Source organism: Oryctolagus cuniculus, chromosome 5 (genome assembly GCF_051225735.1).
Source record: "Oryctolagus cuniculus isolate XC-2025 breed Fujian yellow rabbit chromosome 5, ASM5122573v1, whole genome shotgun sequence".
In the NCBI taxonomy this organism is placed as follows: domain Eukaryota; kingdom Metazoa; phylum Chordata; class Mammalia; order Lagomorpha; family Leporidae; genus Oryctolagus; species Oryctolagus cuniculus.
Window position 1 is genome coordinate 134224475 of NC_142871.1, and position 16849 is coordinate 134241323.

Below are 16849 nucleotides of genomic sequence, written 5' to 3' on the forward strand. Positions count from 1 at the left end.
AGGGATGAGGCCTGGGACAGGGGCCTGGCAGGCACAGCTGGCCTGAGGGGGCAACAGGCTGCGGTGCAACCCATCCCTGCCTGCAGTCGGTTCCGTGACCTCTGCAACACGTCATCTGGGAGGGCTGCTCTTCCCCACCCCAGGCCATCCCGATCCAGCTAGGCCTGGGGCGCAAATCACACCGCCCTGAGGGGACTCCTCCCACCTCACCCCTGCCCTGCCTGAGGCTGAGAGGAACACCCAGAGGCAGCCCCAGCAAAGCCTGCATTCTGTGTATTTGTTTTACTTTCCCCTCAACTTTTATTTTCTTTTAAATTTTTATTTATTTGGAAAGCAGAGAGAGCAAGATCTCCCATCCACCGGTCCACTCCCCAAGTGCTCACAATAGCCAGCGCTGGGCCAGGCTGAGGCTGGGAGCTGGACACTGAATCTGGGCTTCCTATGTGGCTTACAGAGACTCATCGCCTACAGTCTCCCAGGGTGCACATCAGCAGGAAGCTGGAACTGGAAGCAGAGAAGGACCTGAACCCCAACACCCTGATATGGGCTGCGAGTATCCAAAGCAGTGACAACAGCTGTGGCAAATGTCTGCCCCAATTAAAAAAATCTCGGTGAAATCTTTTTTTGAAAGGCAGAGAAAGAAAGCTCCTAGGGGTGGCTGTTGTGGCAAACTGGTTCAGTGGCTGCTTGGGATGCCTGTTCCGCCTCCTGCCGATGCATCCTGGAAGCAGCAGATGACGACTCGAGTACCTGGGTTCCTGCCACCCACAGGGGAGATCGGGGTGGAGTTCTAGGCTCTTGGTTTCAGTCTGGCACATCCCTGGCTGTGGTAGGCATTTGGAGAGTGAAGCATTGGATAGAAGATCTGTCACTCTGCTTTTCAAGTAGATGAAAATAATCTTTTTTTAAAGATCCCATCATTCCCCAAATGCCTGCAACAACTGGGACTGGAATGAGGCTGAAACCAGGAGCCAGGAACTCAGTCCAGGCCTCCCATGTGGGTGGCAGGGACCCAAGCACTTGAGCCATTACCTGCTGGCTCCTAAGGGAGCATTCGCAGGACCCTGGGATCGGGAGGCGGAGCTGCAGAGCAGAACTGAAAGCAGGCACTCCGAGCTGTGCCTTCCTGCCCCACAGCCCCTTTATCACAGACCAGCCCAGGCTTCTGGGAGGCATGTGATTTCTAAAGAGCCAAAGACCCGTCTCCTGTGCTCCCCTGCTGAGCTGGGCCCAGGGGCAGACTTGGCCCCAACAACACAGCGGAGGCCCCTCTGAAGGGTTCCGAGAGGATTCTCTTTGAGTCCCAAAGATACAGAGAACACGCAGATTCCTTTTATCCCTCAACTCACTCTCAGCTGGGAAAACCTCGGGGGCTTCTGGGGCGGCTCCTCGTAGGGCCTGTCTGCGAGGGAGGCAATGATGCGCTTGCGATGGCCGAGCAGGTGCACTTTCAGGACCTGGGCAGCAAAGAGGGGAGGCGTCAGCGGAGACGGGGCTCCTGGGGTCCCCATGGCCAGATGTGTCACCAAGGAGCCGGCCCAGGCCCAGGCTGTACTCACATTGACGAGCTCCAGCTCCCAGAGGTTCTTCACAGTGTCGATGGAGCTGTAGCCACTCGACAGGAAGGAGTGGACATAGTCCTGCAGCCCCAGGGAGTCCAGCCAGGAGGGCACTGATGGGGGGCTGTTCCCATCACAGCCCAGCGCCTTCACCTGTGGGGCAAGGGAGGCAACGGGGCTGACATCTCCACACTCACAGGATGGGGACCTGGGGCCAGGCCAGCTCACACAGCTATACCAGGGGCAGCGGCTGAGGGAAGCCCCTGAGTACCCCCAAGTCCTTCCCTTTCTAGCACTGGCGCTTTGGCCTTAGCTTCCCCATGTGGGAGGTGGGAACCACTGGCTGACCCTCAGGGCCGGGTAAGGCTAGATGGGGGGGTGCAGGGACCAGAAAATGGGGTGTCTGTGAAGCAGGTGCTTCTAAGCCCTGACCGAGTAGAAGGAACACGGGGCCCTGGACTTGGCACCAGCACGGTTCAGGGGAGGGGCCCAGGCATGCCAGCTCCGAGCTCCCCAGGGGAAGACTATGCCTTCCTGGCTGCCCTGCTCTCCCAGGCCCACCTGGGGAGGGGCCTGTCGCCGGAGATCAGTATGGGGTGGCCTGGATGCCCCAAAGGGGCTCGAGGTGACAGGCCAACCCTGTGGGCATCAGGCTCACATGAGAGCCTGGCACCTCCCTGGTCCATCCTCACAAGGTGTTTACGACTCCTAGAGCCCTGATGCCTCTCCAGGGGCCTCGCGACTCAGTGAGGAAGCAAACAGAGTGTGTGCTGGCCCTGCTGGGGCTCTCAGGACAAGGAAGAGACCCGTATGATCTGTACGTGCTGGAGCCCAGCTGTCCTCAGTCCAGGGGACAGCGTTAGGGACAGGGCCCTGGCCTTGGCATAGTAGTGGTCACCTTGGGCAGAGAGCGCGCGGCCTGGAGCAGCTTCCGCCGGTGCTGCGGGTCACCAATGCCAATCTCTCGCAGATCTTGTTCTTCCATCACGTTAGACCCCTGAGAACAGAGAGAAGACATCAGGGCCCGTCCTGAGCCCACAACTTGTGGTCAAATTCTTCTGCTGCACCAACAGACACCAAGACAGCAAGGGGACTCAGGGGTCCTGGGGCCAGAGGCTGGGGTCAACTGCACACAAACCTGCAGGCTGCTGATCTGGGCCAGATCAGACAGGGACGAGGGGTGGGACCTCCCACGCCTGGCCACCTGCACTAGCCCACCTCAGGGAGTTCATGTGTGTGTCTGGGGAGCAGGTCCCAAGGCCGAGAGGAAGAACCGTTGGGCTAGCCCCGAGGGTTCCCGCAGGTGTGACGGTAGTTCTAGAGCATTAGAACCCCTGCAGGCAGGCAGCTGGTGACAGAGGCAGAGAGCCAAGGAGCTGGACTTGCCTCCAGGAGGAGGGCACCCAGTTAGAAAGGGCTCCCCGCCCCACGAGGAGTGGGCCAGAGCCGCGTCCACTCGGGTTGTTGTCCCTGACCTCCACCGGCCCCGAGGGGCACCCGCTGCTCAGCACCCCGTGTGATGGGGCGGGGGCGTGGTTGGCACTCACTGCACGCTCCTCACTCTGAGAGCTTTCACGTGGGTCATCCCCACGTCGCACGCACGATCCTGTTCTGCAGATGAGGAAACTGAGGTACACACAGGTGAGAAGTTCCCGAGGTCACACGGCCAGAGGTGGAGCTGATCGGAACCCGGGCAGTGTGACAACGCCACGTCCTCACCCCTGTGAGGACGCCTCGTGCCTGTGACTCACCAGACAGCTATTTTCGGATTCAACTTTGAGAGGCACAGCGTGGGCCCCGATAGGAGACTCACAGGTTCTGCCCTGGCCCTCAGCCACAGCCAGACGCGGGCGGCCGCCAGCTGGGTGCAGGGGGCTCTGGGCGTGGAGCCGGGCTTCCCTTGCAAGAAGGGAAGGGCACAGCAGGAGCTGTGCTGGGAGCGTGGTGAGGGACTGGAGGGGTTGGTACAGGGAAGCTGTGGCGCGGCCCCCGTCCTTTCTGTCGGGAAGGTATTCCGACTTCTTGGAGGAGGAACGTGTCTGACATGTCCAATGACCACGGAAACAGACAGAGGGGTGGCTGCCGACAAGAGAAAAGGAAAAGGATGGGGCCTCCCCCACAGCCCTGATTAGAGCAAATGGATCAAGACCCAGGTTTGGGGGATGGCGGCTCGAGTGACTGGGTCTGTGCCTGGGAGACTTGGATTGAGTTCCTGGCTCTTGGCTTCTTACAGGCATTATGGGAGTGAACTAGGAGGCGGGAGCTCTCTCAAATAGACATAACTCTATGAAATAAAAAAGAGAAATAGGGGCTGGTGCTGTGGAGCAAAAGGTTAAGCCTCTGCCTGTGGTGCTGGCATCCCACACGGGCATGGACTGTGTCCCCGCTGCCCCACTTCCGATCCAGCTCTCTGCTATGGCCTGGGAAAGCTGTAGAAGATGGCCCAAGTCCTTGGGCCCCTGCGCCCACATGGGAGAGCTGGAAGAAGCTCCTGGCTCCTGGCTTTGGACTGGCACAGCTCCGGCCATTGTGGCCACCTAGGGAATGAACCAGTGTATGGAAGTATGGAAGACTTTTCTGTCTCTTCCTCTGTCTTGTAACTCTGCCTCTTAAACAAATAAATAAAATCTTAAAAAAAAAAAAAAAAAGAAGAAGAAAGAAACAGATGACTAGTTGAACTCGATGCTGCCAACCTCACAGCCTTGGTCTCTGACTCCTCGGTGAAGGCTGGGACAATCCGGGCTGATGTGAGACGAAGCCCACGTGCCTGCCCTGGCTCACACCACTCTTCACGCCCCATAGCCTTTTGATTCTCTGCACACACCCTGCAGTTTAAGTCACCTCTGACGCTGCCCCCGGAGTAGAGCGGATCCCACAGGTACAGGGCTCAGTGCCACAACCCAAGCCCAGGCTGCGACCTGCGCACCTGACACACCGGCTGTAAGCCAGGGTTCCCACGGCCCTTTCCTTGACTTGGATCACTTACTAGGGCAGCTCACAGAACCTCTGCTCACCCGTGTGTAATAAGGATGTGTCCTCGGGCATGTGGGAGGGGCTGGGAGCATCTCTGCTATAGGGACACCAGGCACGCGGCTGCCCTCACGTTCAGCTGCCCAGAGACCTCAAGGCAAGTTGATCAAATCACTGGCCAACCTCAACCTCCCCCTCCCTGAGGGGGCCACCAGCCATCTCATTAGCATACCAAAGGAGATCTCCAGGGGTTTAGGAACTGTGTGTCAGGAAACAGGAGGAAGAGCCACACAGGCATTTCTTATCCTATCACAGTACTCTTCAGGGGAGGGTCAAAGGGATCGATGCCTCAGACCCAGAGGGCCTGAGGGTTTTGTCTGGAGGTGGTAAGAGGGCAGAGAAGTGGGTCTGAGGCCAGAGCAGCTGCCCCGCACTGCAGAGGTGGGAAGGGTCAGGCTGCTGAGGGAGGGGCCGTGCAGCCCGGCCAGGGTCCTGCTCCAGCTGAAGAAAGGCTGTCCCTGCCAGCGCGGCAGCTCACTAGGCTAATCCTCCGCCTTGCGGCGCCGGCACACGGGGTTCTAGTCCTGGTCAGGGCGCTGGATTCTGTCCCGGTTGCCCCTCTTCCAGGCCAACTCTCTGCTGTGGCCCGGGAGTGCAGTGGAGGATGGCCCAAGTGCTTGGGCCCTGCACCCCATGGGAGACCACTGGATCAGCGCGGTGCGCTGGCCGCAGCACACTGACTGTGGCGGCCATTGGAGGGTGAACCAAAGGCAAAGGAAGACCTTTCTCTCTGTCTCTCTCTCACTGTCCACTCTGCCTGTCAAAAAAAAAAAAAAAAAAAAAAAAAAAAAAAAAAAAAAAAAAAGGCTGTCCCAGCTTGTAGCCAGGAAGGTGAGGTGGGCAAGGTCACACAAGGTCACACAGCCCAATCCCCTCTTTACAGAGGCACAGAACCCGGGACCCTGGCACCTGCTGCGCCTCTGTCTTCAGCCAGCTACAGCCTCCAGGTGTCTTCTACCGTCTCCACTCACTGCCTACAATGCCAGAGACTCTGAAGCACTCAGCCTGGGAAGGCCCACACCATGGGGAGACCAGCCCTTCCTCTCCCCCGACCACCTACCCTACACAGGCCACGTGTGGGAGCTAGGGAGGGGGAGGCATCCTGGGAAGGTGGGCATCCTGGGAAGGTGGGCATCCTGGGAAGGTGGGCAAGAGCTGGACATGTGGCGGATTCAGCGGAGGCTCCGGGCTGCAAGAGCCAAGATGAGGACGGTGCCAATACTAACGATGGCCTGCAGGGGGCTGACAGTGATGAGCACAAGCACCTTGCCCGCATCTCATTAATCCTTACAGTAACTCCACAAGGAGGACAAAGCCCCACTGTAGAGTAGGAAACCAAGAGAACCTCCCTGTCCACCTGCAGGGATAACAAAGGCCCAGGGGTGGGTTTGTTAGGGAAATGCAGTAAGGAAACAGAGCTGCCGTTCTGGTTCTCATCCTGGTTGCTTCACTTCTGATCCAACTCCCTGCTGACAGCCTGGGAAAAGGGCTCTTGCACCCACGTGGGAGACCCAGAAGCTCCTGGCTTCAGCCTGGCCCAGCCCCGGCTGTTGTGGCCATCTGGGGAGTGACCCTGAAGATGGAAGACCTTTCTTTCTCTGTCTCTCCTTCACTCTCCAACTCTTTCAAATAAATAAATAAATAAATTCATCTTTAAAGACAGAGACTAGTGGCCAGAACAGCACTGGCTGAGCACTGCCTCCTCCAGCCTCATCTCCATGCTGGTCACTCCCTGCCTGCCACCAGACATAAAAATGCAAAGGCTGCCGTGAGACAGAGCTGCATCCTGGCCTGACAGGTGTTTCTCCCCATAGCTCCTCCCCTCTCGCCTCACACAGCAGGTGCGGTACCCAAGGGGGCATACTCAGGAAACACAGCTAATGTGACTCAGGACCAGAAAGGAGAATCCCCCCAAGGCCAGCAGAGCCAGCACAGGGGAAAGCTGTGTCCTGGCTGGGTGACAGTTGTTCACCAAACCCTGGGCAGAGTGGGAGGCGGGGCCCGAGTTACTCAGAGCTTCCTGAGCCAGGGCCGGGTGGGACCTCTGCTCCGCCTTCAAGAGCATGGTGGATTTCCACTGGGCCCTGCATTCTCTCTCCAATTTTTTTTTTTTTCTGAGTAGAATTATACGTTAATTGTAGAACATTTTGAAAGTAAAGAAAGCACAAAGAAAAATGTGAAAGCCACCTATAAATCCATCACCTTGGGAGGAAAAGAAGGTTCCCATTTTGGTACATTTTTTTCTTTTCTTTTTCTTTTTCTTTTGACAGGCAGAGTGGACAATGAGAGAGAGACAAAGAGAAAGGTCTTCCTTTGCCGTTGGCTCACCATCCAATGGCTGCTGCGGCCGGCACAGTCTATTGAGCTGCGGCGCCGGCCAGTACATTTTTCTAAATGAATGAATTTTCTTTAAAAAGTGGGATGTTTACCATTTTAGTGTACTTTTCTAAGTTTTATTAAATTTTGGGGGTAAAACTGGGGCTGTAACACATACTTGTGCATGCATACACCCCACATATGCAGCTTTTCCCACACACCCATGGACTGTGTGCAGAACTTGCCCAGGACACACAGCTGTCCTCCACCAACACGGCAGTGGCCGCACACACACCCACAGGCTGCCTGCTCTAGGCTCTGCCTGCTAGTCGCCGCTGCGGCAGGCTGCCGTCGCTCCCAGAACAACCTCTGCGGTTCAGGCCACTGAACACAGACCAGGCTTCTGTCTCAGCTCGGACTGGGGTGTTGTCACCAACCCGTGGGGGCTCTCGCAGTGAGCCAGGAGAGGGGGTAGAGCACACTCTTCCCTGCAGCCCAGAGAACAGCCCCAGACTCAGAGTTTGGGGTGACAGGAGCTGGCCAGGGGACAGCAGAAAAGCCTCGGAGTGAGGGGCAGACAGCAAGGAGGGAGAGCGCTCTCTCTTGCTCAGGGTTGTGCTCCCAGACACCTCAGGGGTAAGGGCTTTCCAAGCGCCAGCAACTACACAAGGTGGCTGTGTTGTAAAGACACGAGAACGGGTTCTACTGGTTTTGCTGTTCAAGGTTCTCACCGATTCAGGACCTGGTAAGCAGGAACAGAGCACCTGCTGCACAGGCTGAGTAGCGACCATCATGCGAGTGAGGGGCTCAGTGACTCCTGTTGCCTTCCCCTCTGTGCCCCCACGCTGCCTGGCGGCACCAACCCCTGCCTCTTCTGGACTTTCTGATGCAATTTCCCGAAGTGGTCACCTCAACTCACGGCTGGCCCAGGAGGTACTCAGCCTTGACCCACACCTCCCTGCCTTCCCAAATAGCCAAAACCCTGCCTGGCCCAGGCCCGGGCCTCACTCAAGTGATAAAACTTAATGGTGACAGTGAGCAAGAGGAAGCAAAAATGTTACTGGCTCCTCATTCCCGAGACCTCGACAGACAACCTGTGGAGGCCCTGCCACTTCCCGGGGAAGGACGCAGCGGCACATGGGATTGGGGCGCTCTCTTCCAGGCTCCTGGTGGCAGCACGCCTTCTGGCCCTCATTCTCCCAGCAGGTCCTTGGTGTCTGCCCTCTGCAGGCCAGGTTCGCATCCTTGCCCTGCACTTGGAGCCTGTCAGCTCAGACACCTTCCTCTGAGGTCTTGGCTGCAGCCCAGGACTCACATTCACCCTGCAATCAGCAGGGTAGGGCCTGCTGGTCTGGTGATAAAGGGCCCAGTCCTGGGTTCCAAACCACTCACAACAGCTTTATCTCATGGCTCTGGGGACATGAGCAGAGACAGACCAACCTCTGCCTCCTGCAGAGAAAGACTGCTGTGCACTCTCTCAGTGAGGACACGGCCACATCTCTCACAACGTCACCACATACAACAGTGCGTCTCCTTCAGAGCTTATGTCCCATGGGGCAAGAGGGTCAAATGGAGTCCCATGTGACAGAGGAGAAACACAGAGGCAAGGCAACCTGCTCAAAGCCACACAGGAAGGGGCCAGGAGGAGAATCCAGGTCTCCTGGTCCCTGGTCCAATTCTCTTTGCCACTAAGTAGGATCTTGAGCTTTCTCCTGAACCCTTCCCCTCAGTTTACGTAGTCTGACCTCCATCCAGAGCTTCAGAGACAGCGGGCAGCAGGGCAGGGCTGTGCTGGTGGCTGTGCAGGCCTGGAGCCCTAAATCAATGCGCGGAGCTTGCTCAGGTCTGTTTCGTTGCCAGCTCCTTTCTCAGCCTTCTGTAGAATGCCTCCCTACACACTGCGGGTAGACAGGACAGGCTGACCCAGACCACCCCGGGACTGGTGTGCTTGTCTGGCCCAACTGGCCCTCGTGCCAGGCTCTGACCCTGTGGGAATGTGCTGGGCTCAGGGTGCCTTCCTGGGCAGGGGAAGCAGGAGCACCACTCTGAGCCCAAGGGACCGAGAGGACAGTCCAGACTCTGCTGTCTGCTCAAGGAGCAACCCTGAGAGAATCATTCAATCCACAAGCCCTGAAGCTGCTGCTCCTGGGCTTCAGGGGGGTCTGGGAACCCTGAGGGTCAGTTATAGCTGACCCTTGGTGTGTCAGCAGACTAAGGAATGTCAGAGATGCGGCCCCTTGCCTGCCCCTGGTCTTAACGTTCCACACGTGGACAATGGGGCTGGGGGCTGTTTGGCTACAGGAACACTGGGACATTCTGCAGTGCCAGGAAAGACTGTTCCACTGCTGTTCACCAGGATGTCAGCATGGAACAGGGTCTGCCAGCCAAGTCTAAAGTGCCGTTGGTCAGATGGACAGAAGGAAAATAAGCACTCAAGTTCTCAAATCTCTTTCCACATTCATACAGGGGCTGGAGAAGGCCAGAGCAGTGCCTGGGGTGGCTGGAGGTGGGCTCCTGCGTCATTCCAGCAGGTACCACCCTGAGTAACTTGGCACAGGCAGGACAGCAGAGGGACAGTGCGAGAGTGCACATGCTGGGAAAGCTCCCAAACACAGCCTGCACCTATCTCAAGGTCAATGGGCTTCCCTGGGGCAGGTGCTGGGGACCAAGGGAGGCACCTGGTGCAGCGTCAACTCCTGGGATACCTGAGGAGTTATGTCCCTGAGTGGCCACAGAAAACAGTCCAGGAGGCCGGCGCCGCGGCTCACTAGGCTAATCCTCCGCCTGCGGCGCCAGCACACCGAGTTCTAGTCCCAGTCGGAGCGCCGGATTCTGTCCCGGTTGCCCCTCTTCCAGTCCAGCTCTCTGCTGTAGCCCGGGAGTGCAGTGGAGGATGGCCCAAGTGCTTGGGCCCTGTAACCGCATGGGAGACCAGGAGAAGCACCTGGCTTCTGGCTTCGGATCAGTGCAGTGTGCTGGCTGCAGCGGCCACTGGAGGGTGAACCAACGGTAAAGGAAGACCTTTCTCTCTCTCTCTCTCACTGTCCACTCTGCCTGTCCAAAAAAGAAGAAAAAAAAAAAAAAAAACAGTCCAGGAGGCAGGACCCACACTCGTCTAAGAGCACTCCTCTCAAGCCTTAATTCCACCCATCTCCCTACGCACGTCCTCAACTCAGTACAGAAAACTGCAACACGATCAGCTGCAGACAGGCGGGCAGAGGCCAGCGGAGAGGGGGTCGTGGCAGTGATGCTCTCTAGAGGCACCTTTCCTCAGGCTGTCCACGGCCCCTGGGAGGAGGGGCAGCATGGGCACAGGGTAGAAAACGAAGGGCACAGGCCCCGGGCTCATGTAAAGCTGGCTTATGGGGCCCAAGCGTGAGGAGCACATCGGGACAGGAGCAAGAAAGGACTCCAGGGCCTTGGAGGTCTGGTTGGAAGTTTGTGGCAGCCAATAAAGGAGGCCCTGTCAGTCACAGCGTGCTTTCTGGCCCCTCTTCACCTGTCGTCTCTCCCAACACAGGGGACCAAGCTGGCACGGTCTCAGAGACAGACAGGAGGACAGCGGGGGCCCATCTGCTTCGTGGCAAAAGCCCATGAAGGAACAAAGTGATAGGAGGAGCAGGAGGCCTCCCGGCTCTGGCGTGCTGCTTCTCTTTGCTCCTAACTCATCCTGAGCCTGCTGCCAGCCTCATCTCCATGGATCATTTCTCTGCACCTCAACCACAGGCTGGCTCTCAACCTCTCCCACTTCGACTCAAGGGGCTTTCTGCCTGGCGAGGGGCACGGGCCAGAGGCCCCTCTCCCAACATATCTGGGTCTCGGAGACCTCGGGGCTCCCTCCACATGTGCCTTTCAGGGCCCTGAGGTTGGCCCAGCCCACCTGTTCCGCCTCATCAAAGCCCTGCCCTCACTCCACCCCAGCTAGCCCTTCACTCTCTGTGGGCAGGCCTCTCTCACCCGCCTTTCCTCTCCTTGTAATTGGAAATGTCCGAGTCTCAGGCTCAAGGTAGGACAGGTGAGGGTTGGCACGGGCAGTGCCTGTACCCTTTGGTCTCAGGGTTTCACCGGCGCCAGGGCCAGCAAGGCTCTCATTCCCTCTTCCTACGGCAAGGAGCACTTGGCTGCTCTACTGTTTCTATGGCTCTATGTTTCTATGGCCTTGTTTTCCCAGTTGAACCATGAAGATCGCCAACACACCTACATTCTTTGCGTTTCTGATTCACATCCATTCATGGTGGGAAATGGAGAAACATCTGTGACATCCCAACAAGACAAATGAGGCCACCCCCGAGAGAACCCTGGTATCACTCTGGCTTGTTCCTACACTTATGCACAGATGCTTCTCTCCCGGGGAAGTAAAGAGAATGCTGTATGAACTTATGCCTCAATTTCCTCACTCCAACACCACAAAGGTGAGTATTTCCCCACATGAGACATTCTTCAACGTCTGTGCTACACTTCAGCATCAGGATCTGTCATTTATCAACACTTCATAAAGGGAGCTCAGGGAGTCTTCAGGCACCAAGAGCTGCACTAGCATGCTTGGAACTACACACCTGCCAACCACAAATTACCTTCCTTCCAGGCTCATCAGATGCACTCCCTCCCTTTCCTGGAGAAAGCCACTTCCTGTGGGCAGATGTGTGATGAAATGGAACTGGTTAGAAAGCGTGAGCCTGTGTGGTGGGCTGGCCAGCAGATGTGGGAGCCACAGTGCCTGCTCTCTCAGCTCTACTGTCAGCTGCATCAGTCAGGGAGCACCTGGCAGTCCCCACTGCCCTGTCCCTGAATCCTCCAGATCAAAGGCCTTTTGGGTATGCAGGCAAGAGCATACAGACAGAGCTCAGCTCCCAAAGCTTGCCTGTCCAGGACGAATAGCCAGAGGGAGAAGGTGTTGGGCCAAGACAAGACGGGACCCAGGAGGCCACGAGAGACATCTGCAATTTTCTGAAGGGCTAAAAAAAAAAAAAAAAATGTGTTCTGGGTGGTCCCCAAAGGTGAACCTCGGGCCGGCACCGCGGCTCACTAGGCTAATCCTCCGCCTTGCAGTGCCGGCACACCGGGTTCTAGTCCTGGTCGGGGCACCGGATTCTGTCCCGGTTGCCCCTCTTCCAGGCCAGCTCTCTGCTGTGGCCTGGGAAGGCAGTGGAGGATGGCCCAGGTGCTTGGGCCCTGCACCCCATGGGAGACCAGGAGAAGCACCTGGCTCCTGCCTTCGGATCAGTGCGGTGCGCCGGCCACAGCGCACCAGCCGTGTCGGCCATTGGAGGGTGAACCAACGGCAAAAGGAAGACCTTTCTCTCTGTCTCTCTCTCTCACTGTCCAGTCTGCCTGTCAAAAATAATAATAATAATAAAAAAAAAAGGTGAACCTCGGACCATGGGATGGAAGGCACAAGGAAACAGATTCTGACTCTATCAGCGAGTGCAAGGCAAAGAATGGAGGCCTCTGTTCCTTACAACTCTGTAAGGCAGTGATTCTTCCTTGACAGGAAAAACATCACAGCAGAGATATCGTGGGAGGGAATTAGCACAGAGAGGGTGACCAGGCAGTGTGATCTGAGAGGGAGCTGTGTGATACTCACAGCACCCTGTGCTCCAACAACGGGGAGGAACTCCTCAGAAGGAAATCCACAGCAAGCTGTTGCCTGAGCGCCTGGCCCCCTGGGAGCTGCTTTGCATCTTGCATTAGTCTCCAGTGTAGGGCTGGCATTGTGGCGCAGCAGGTTAAGCTGCCTCCTGTGATGCCAGCAACACATATGGGTGTCTGCTCCTGCTGCTCACTTTTCTTCCTTCCTTCCTTCCTTCCTTCCTTCCTTCCTTCCTTCCTTCCTTCCTTCCTTCCTTCCTTCCTTCCTTCCTTCCTTCCTTCTTTCTCTCTCTCTCTCTCTCTCTCTCTCTCTCTTTCTTTCTTTCTTTCTTTCTTTCTTTCTTTCTTTCTTTCTTTCTTTCTTTCTTTCTTTCTTTCTTTCTTTCTTTCTGTAATTTGGAATTACAGATGGTGGTGTTGGGGTTTGGGGAGAGAGAGGGAGAGAGGGAGGAAGGGTGGAGGGAGGGGTAGGGGGAAGGGGAGGGAGGGAGGGAGGGGAAGAGAGAGAGAGGGAGAGAGAGAAATCCTCCATCCACTGGTTCACTCCTCAAATGGCCCCAAAGGCTGGAGATGGGCCAGTCTGAAGCCAGGAGCTTCTACTGGGTCTCCCTGTGGGTGCAGGGGCCCAAGCAGAGGGCCATCCTCCGCTGCTTTCCCAGGCGCATCAGCAGGGAGCTGGATTGGAAGTGGAGCAGCAGGGACTTGAACCAGTGCCCCCATACGGGATGCTAGTGCTGCAGGTGGCAGCCTTACAGGCTAAGCCACAGTTCTGGCCCCAGCTGTTCCACTTCTCATCCAGCTCCCTGCTAATGCACCTGGGGAAGCAGTAGAGGGTAGCTCAACCACTTGGACCCCTGCACCCACATGGGAGACCCAGATAAAGCTCCTGGCTTTGGCCTGGCCCAGCCTTGGCTGTGGTGGCCATTTTGGGAGAGAACTAATGAATGGAAAATATCTTTCCCCCTCCACACTCCTTCTCTGTAACTCTGCTTTTCAAATGAAATAAGTAAATTTTTAAAAATTAAAAAAGAGTCTCCAGGGAATTTCAGAACCAAAGGAAGCATTCTTAGCCTATTGAAAACCAAACCTGATGGGGATATACCATACCTAACATGAGGTAAAATGCTATATGTGACGAGGGAATGGCTCAATAACAAAAACGCTCCTCTTCTTTGGTATTTATTTGTTTTTCTGGTTGCTAAAACTTAATTACCCTTAAAGCCCATCCGGCAACTCACATGCAATTACCAGCATGTTCTGCATGGCTGCTCAGACCACTCCAGCTAGTTGAAGTAGCAGGCCCAGCCAGGAGTACTCAGCATGCCTTCCAGTACAGGCTCCGCCCACCAGCTGCCCAGAACCAAGAGAGCCCTGGAAGGACTGAGCTGCTGGCCTCCCTCAATGAGGGGCCTTCCAGTTTCGGAATGGACGCATCCTACCGCAGACCCTGTGTCTTGTATGGGTGCCTGGCCCAGGGCCACCCTTTCCCAAATGACTGCCCGGTGACCTGGGGTCCAGAGCCTGGGCAGGGCAGGAAGGCAGTTCTAAGGAGTGTGGGAACCTTACCCCTTCCAGAATTAGCAGGAGGAGGGGTGAGATGTCAAGACCTCAGCCTCAGGGCCGGCGCTGTGGCGCAGTGGGTTAAAGCCCCAGCCTGCAGTGCTGACATCCCATATGGGCGCCAGTTTGAGTCCTGGCTGCTCCTTTTCTAGTCCAGCTCTCTGCTATGGCCTGGGAAAGCAGTAGAGGATGGCCCAAGTCCCTAGTCCCCTGCACCCACTTGGGAGACTTGGAAGAAGCTCCTGGCTCCTGGCTTCAGATCAGCTCAGCTCTGGCTGTTGTGGTCATTTGAGGAGTGAGCCAGCGGAATGGAAGACCTCTCTCTCTCTGACTTTACCTCTCTCTGAAACTCTGTCTTTCAAATAAATAAAATAATTCTTTTTTTTTTCCTTAAAAAAAAAAAAAAAAAAAAAAAAAAGACCTTAGCCTCTACAGCGTCCACGTACAGGGAGGAAAAACTCCGTGGTGCACCACTACCCTCACTGGCCTGTCTGACAGCCGGTCTGATGAAGGGTGACATCAGAGAGGAAAGGTCCCCCACTAAGAGCCGGGGTGAGCCACCCCTGCTCACCACCTCTATCCTGGCTTTGTCGCCCTTCCTAAGGAACGTGGTAAGTCAGGGGTTAGGTCACAAGAACTACAAATATATTCAGTTTAACTTTTTAAAAAAGAAAAAAAGATGAACTGCTATTTTAGAACTTACAACTTTTGAAAACTGAAAAAAAAAAATAAAAAATAAAAAAATAACCACCCCAGCTGGCTTTGGCTGTCTGTAGCAGACCTTAATGGCTGCTCTGGAGAGGGGAAGGGTCTGAACCAGCGTCCTTCCTGGAAGCCTTAGGTCAGCTCCCTGGACAGGTTTCAAACAACTCCGCCAGCTGGAAACCCAGAGAGGCCCTACTAGGGAGTGGAGGACAGGCGGTGGCAGCTCTGTGCCAACTCTGACCTAGGCAGCAGGGTGAGGCGGGCATGGGGTACGGAGATCTGCTCCAGAAAGGGGAAGGGAAGGCCATGTCAACTGCGGTCTGCATGAGATCGTGGGGAGGCCTTCTGGGAAGCAAGGAGGTGCAAGGACGGGGAGGGCTTGCTGGAGTCACCTCAGAGCTCCACGACAACTCTTGTAAGAAGGTAACTGGGGCACGTAAGTGGCTACCCCCTACTCCCTGCACCCACAGGGAAGCAACAGGTAAAGTAGCATCGTGGTTAGAGCATGACCCCTGGAACCCCAATGCCTGGGTACACGTTTGATCTCTGCCCGCTAAGGCAGCGGGAGCCCAAGCAAGCCACTTAACCACTCTGTGGCTCAGAGGTTCAGAGACTTCACCCAGAGGCGTGAGTGCATGCTCAGGGCTGCCCTGAAGACCCCACGAGCCAATGTGCAGACCTCTCTGAGTGGCACGGGCACACAGGAAGCACTGATAAGCAGTGCCAGCTGCCATGCCATTACCGTGACATCAAACGCTGCTCCTGGGGATGCAGGTGCAAGCTTAGCCCACTGCCCAACCCAGCAGGATGCCCCAGGAGGGCTTCCAGTAGAACAACAGTGGACGTCGCCTTCCTCTAAGCTGCTTCTGGGCAGAGGAACACCGGGTCGGATCCCAGGCCCTGGGCCCCGGTTGGGAGTCAGAGGGGACACCTTGGTGTTGTCCTCTTCTTGGCTTCTCGTGTTTTCTAAGAGTACAGAATTACACCTCAGAAAAGCAGCCAATCCCTCAAACCAACTCAGGGGCCTGAGAACGTGAGGCTGTGCAGCCCGGGTGCACCAAGCACTGGCTTTGGCCAGGCAGGGAAGAGGCCTTTGATCAATGACAAATCACTTGACACCAAGTTTTGGGAAATAAAGGAAACTTCTTGGTGTCCAGATGAGACAGGACAATCGCCATGGGGAACCTGGCTGTGCTGCCACTGAAGGTACTGAGGACTCCCAACAAGCTGGTCTGGACGCCTGGCTGCATGGCAGGTGGCTGAGGTTGGGGGGTTCCTGAGTAGGAAACCCTCCTTGCCCTGTGGAACTGTTGCCAGAGCACAGCTGGAGGGGACACAGTCTGGAAAGCAGGCTGAGGCCCCACCCTTCACTGCCGTCCCGGCTCTGCAAGCAGACTCACGCTCCGGCGGGCGAGGCGGGGCCCGGCACGCGGCCAAGGGGCCTGCCGCACTTACCAGGAAGCGCACATCGTCAAAGCCATTCAGGAGCAGCTTGCTCTCATACCGCTGCAGCCCAATCGACTCCAGCCACTCCCCAACGCTCTGCTCCAGCGGTCGCGAACCTGACGAGAGAGGAATCGGCAGACGCTTGAAAAGGGAAAAACCATTAAGGCGGTAGCAGCGGCACTCAGAGGAAGACAGATGGCATTGCCACATCATAGTCATTACCATAAAGCAGCCAAACTATGTACAAGAGAACAGGGAGCAGCGGACACGCAGCTCTTCCGTGTACAGGCCAAGGGCAGGCTGCCCGTGCTATTCGCACACTGCCCGGCCGCCGCCCACTCACACTCCCTGGGGCTGAGCTGCTCCAGAGCGTCAGTGGGCATGCATGATCTCTGCCTGCAGGTCAGGGGGAAGCCAACCCCGACAGTCTCCACGTCCACTCCTTGTCAGCGTTCGCACTGAGTGACTGCTGAGGATCTGCCCCCACGCGCGCCAGAGGGGCTGGGAGCTCCTCAGGGCCCACAAGCCCCGCAGAAGCCCATGTGGGGCTGTGCCGAGGGCAAGTTCTGTGACCTTGGAGCATAAACTGGTCAGGAGAAAGCACACGTCTTCATGCAGCTGAGGGACACAGGCACGCAGCGAGG

General features: G+C 56.5%; 1 protein-coding gene across 13 annotated transcripts in view; it reads right to left on the minus strand.

Annotated features, from left to right (window-relative positions):
• The window catches only part of ANKS1A (ankyrin repeat and sterile alpha motif domain containing 1A), a 210256-nt gene that overhangs the window by 9654 nt on the left and 183753 nt on the right, over nucleotides 1-16849 (minus strand). For all 13 annotated transcript variants that reach the window (XR_016234649.1, XM_070074164.2, XM_070074163.2 and 10 more), the window contains 4 exons: nucleotides 16215-16321; nucleotides 2458-2556; nucleotides 1560-1712; nucleotides 1350-1457 (listed from right to left, as the gene is read on the minus strand). Coding sequence is in view for 12 of the 13 variants with exons in the window: in XM_070074164.2 (XP_069930265.2) it covers nucleotides 1350-1457; nucleotides 1560-1712; nucleotides 2458-2556; nucleotides 16215-16321 (467 nt within the window). In the remaining variant the exon portion in view is untranslated. The remainder of the gene's footprint in view (nucleotides 1-1349; nucleotides 1458-1559; nucleotides 1713-2457; nucleotides 2557-16214; nucleotides 16322-16849) is intronic.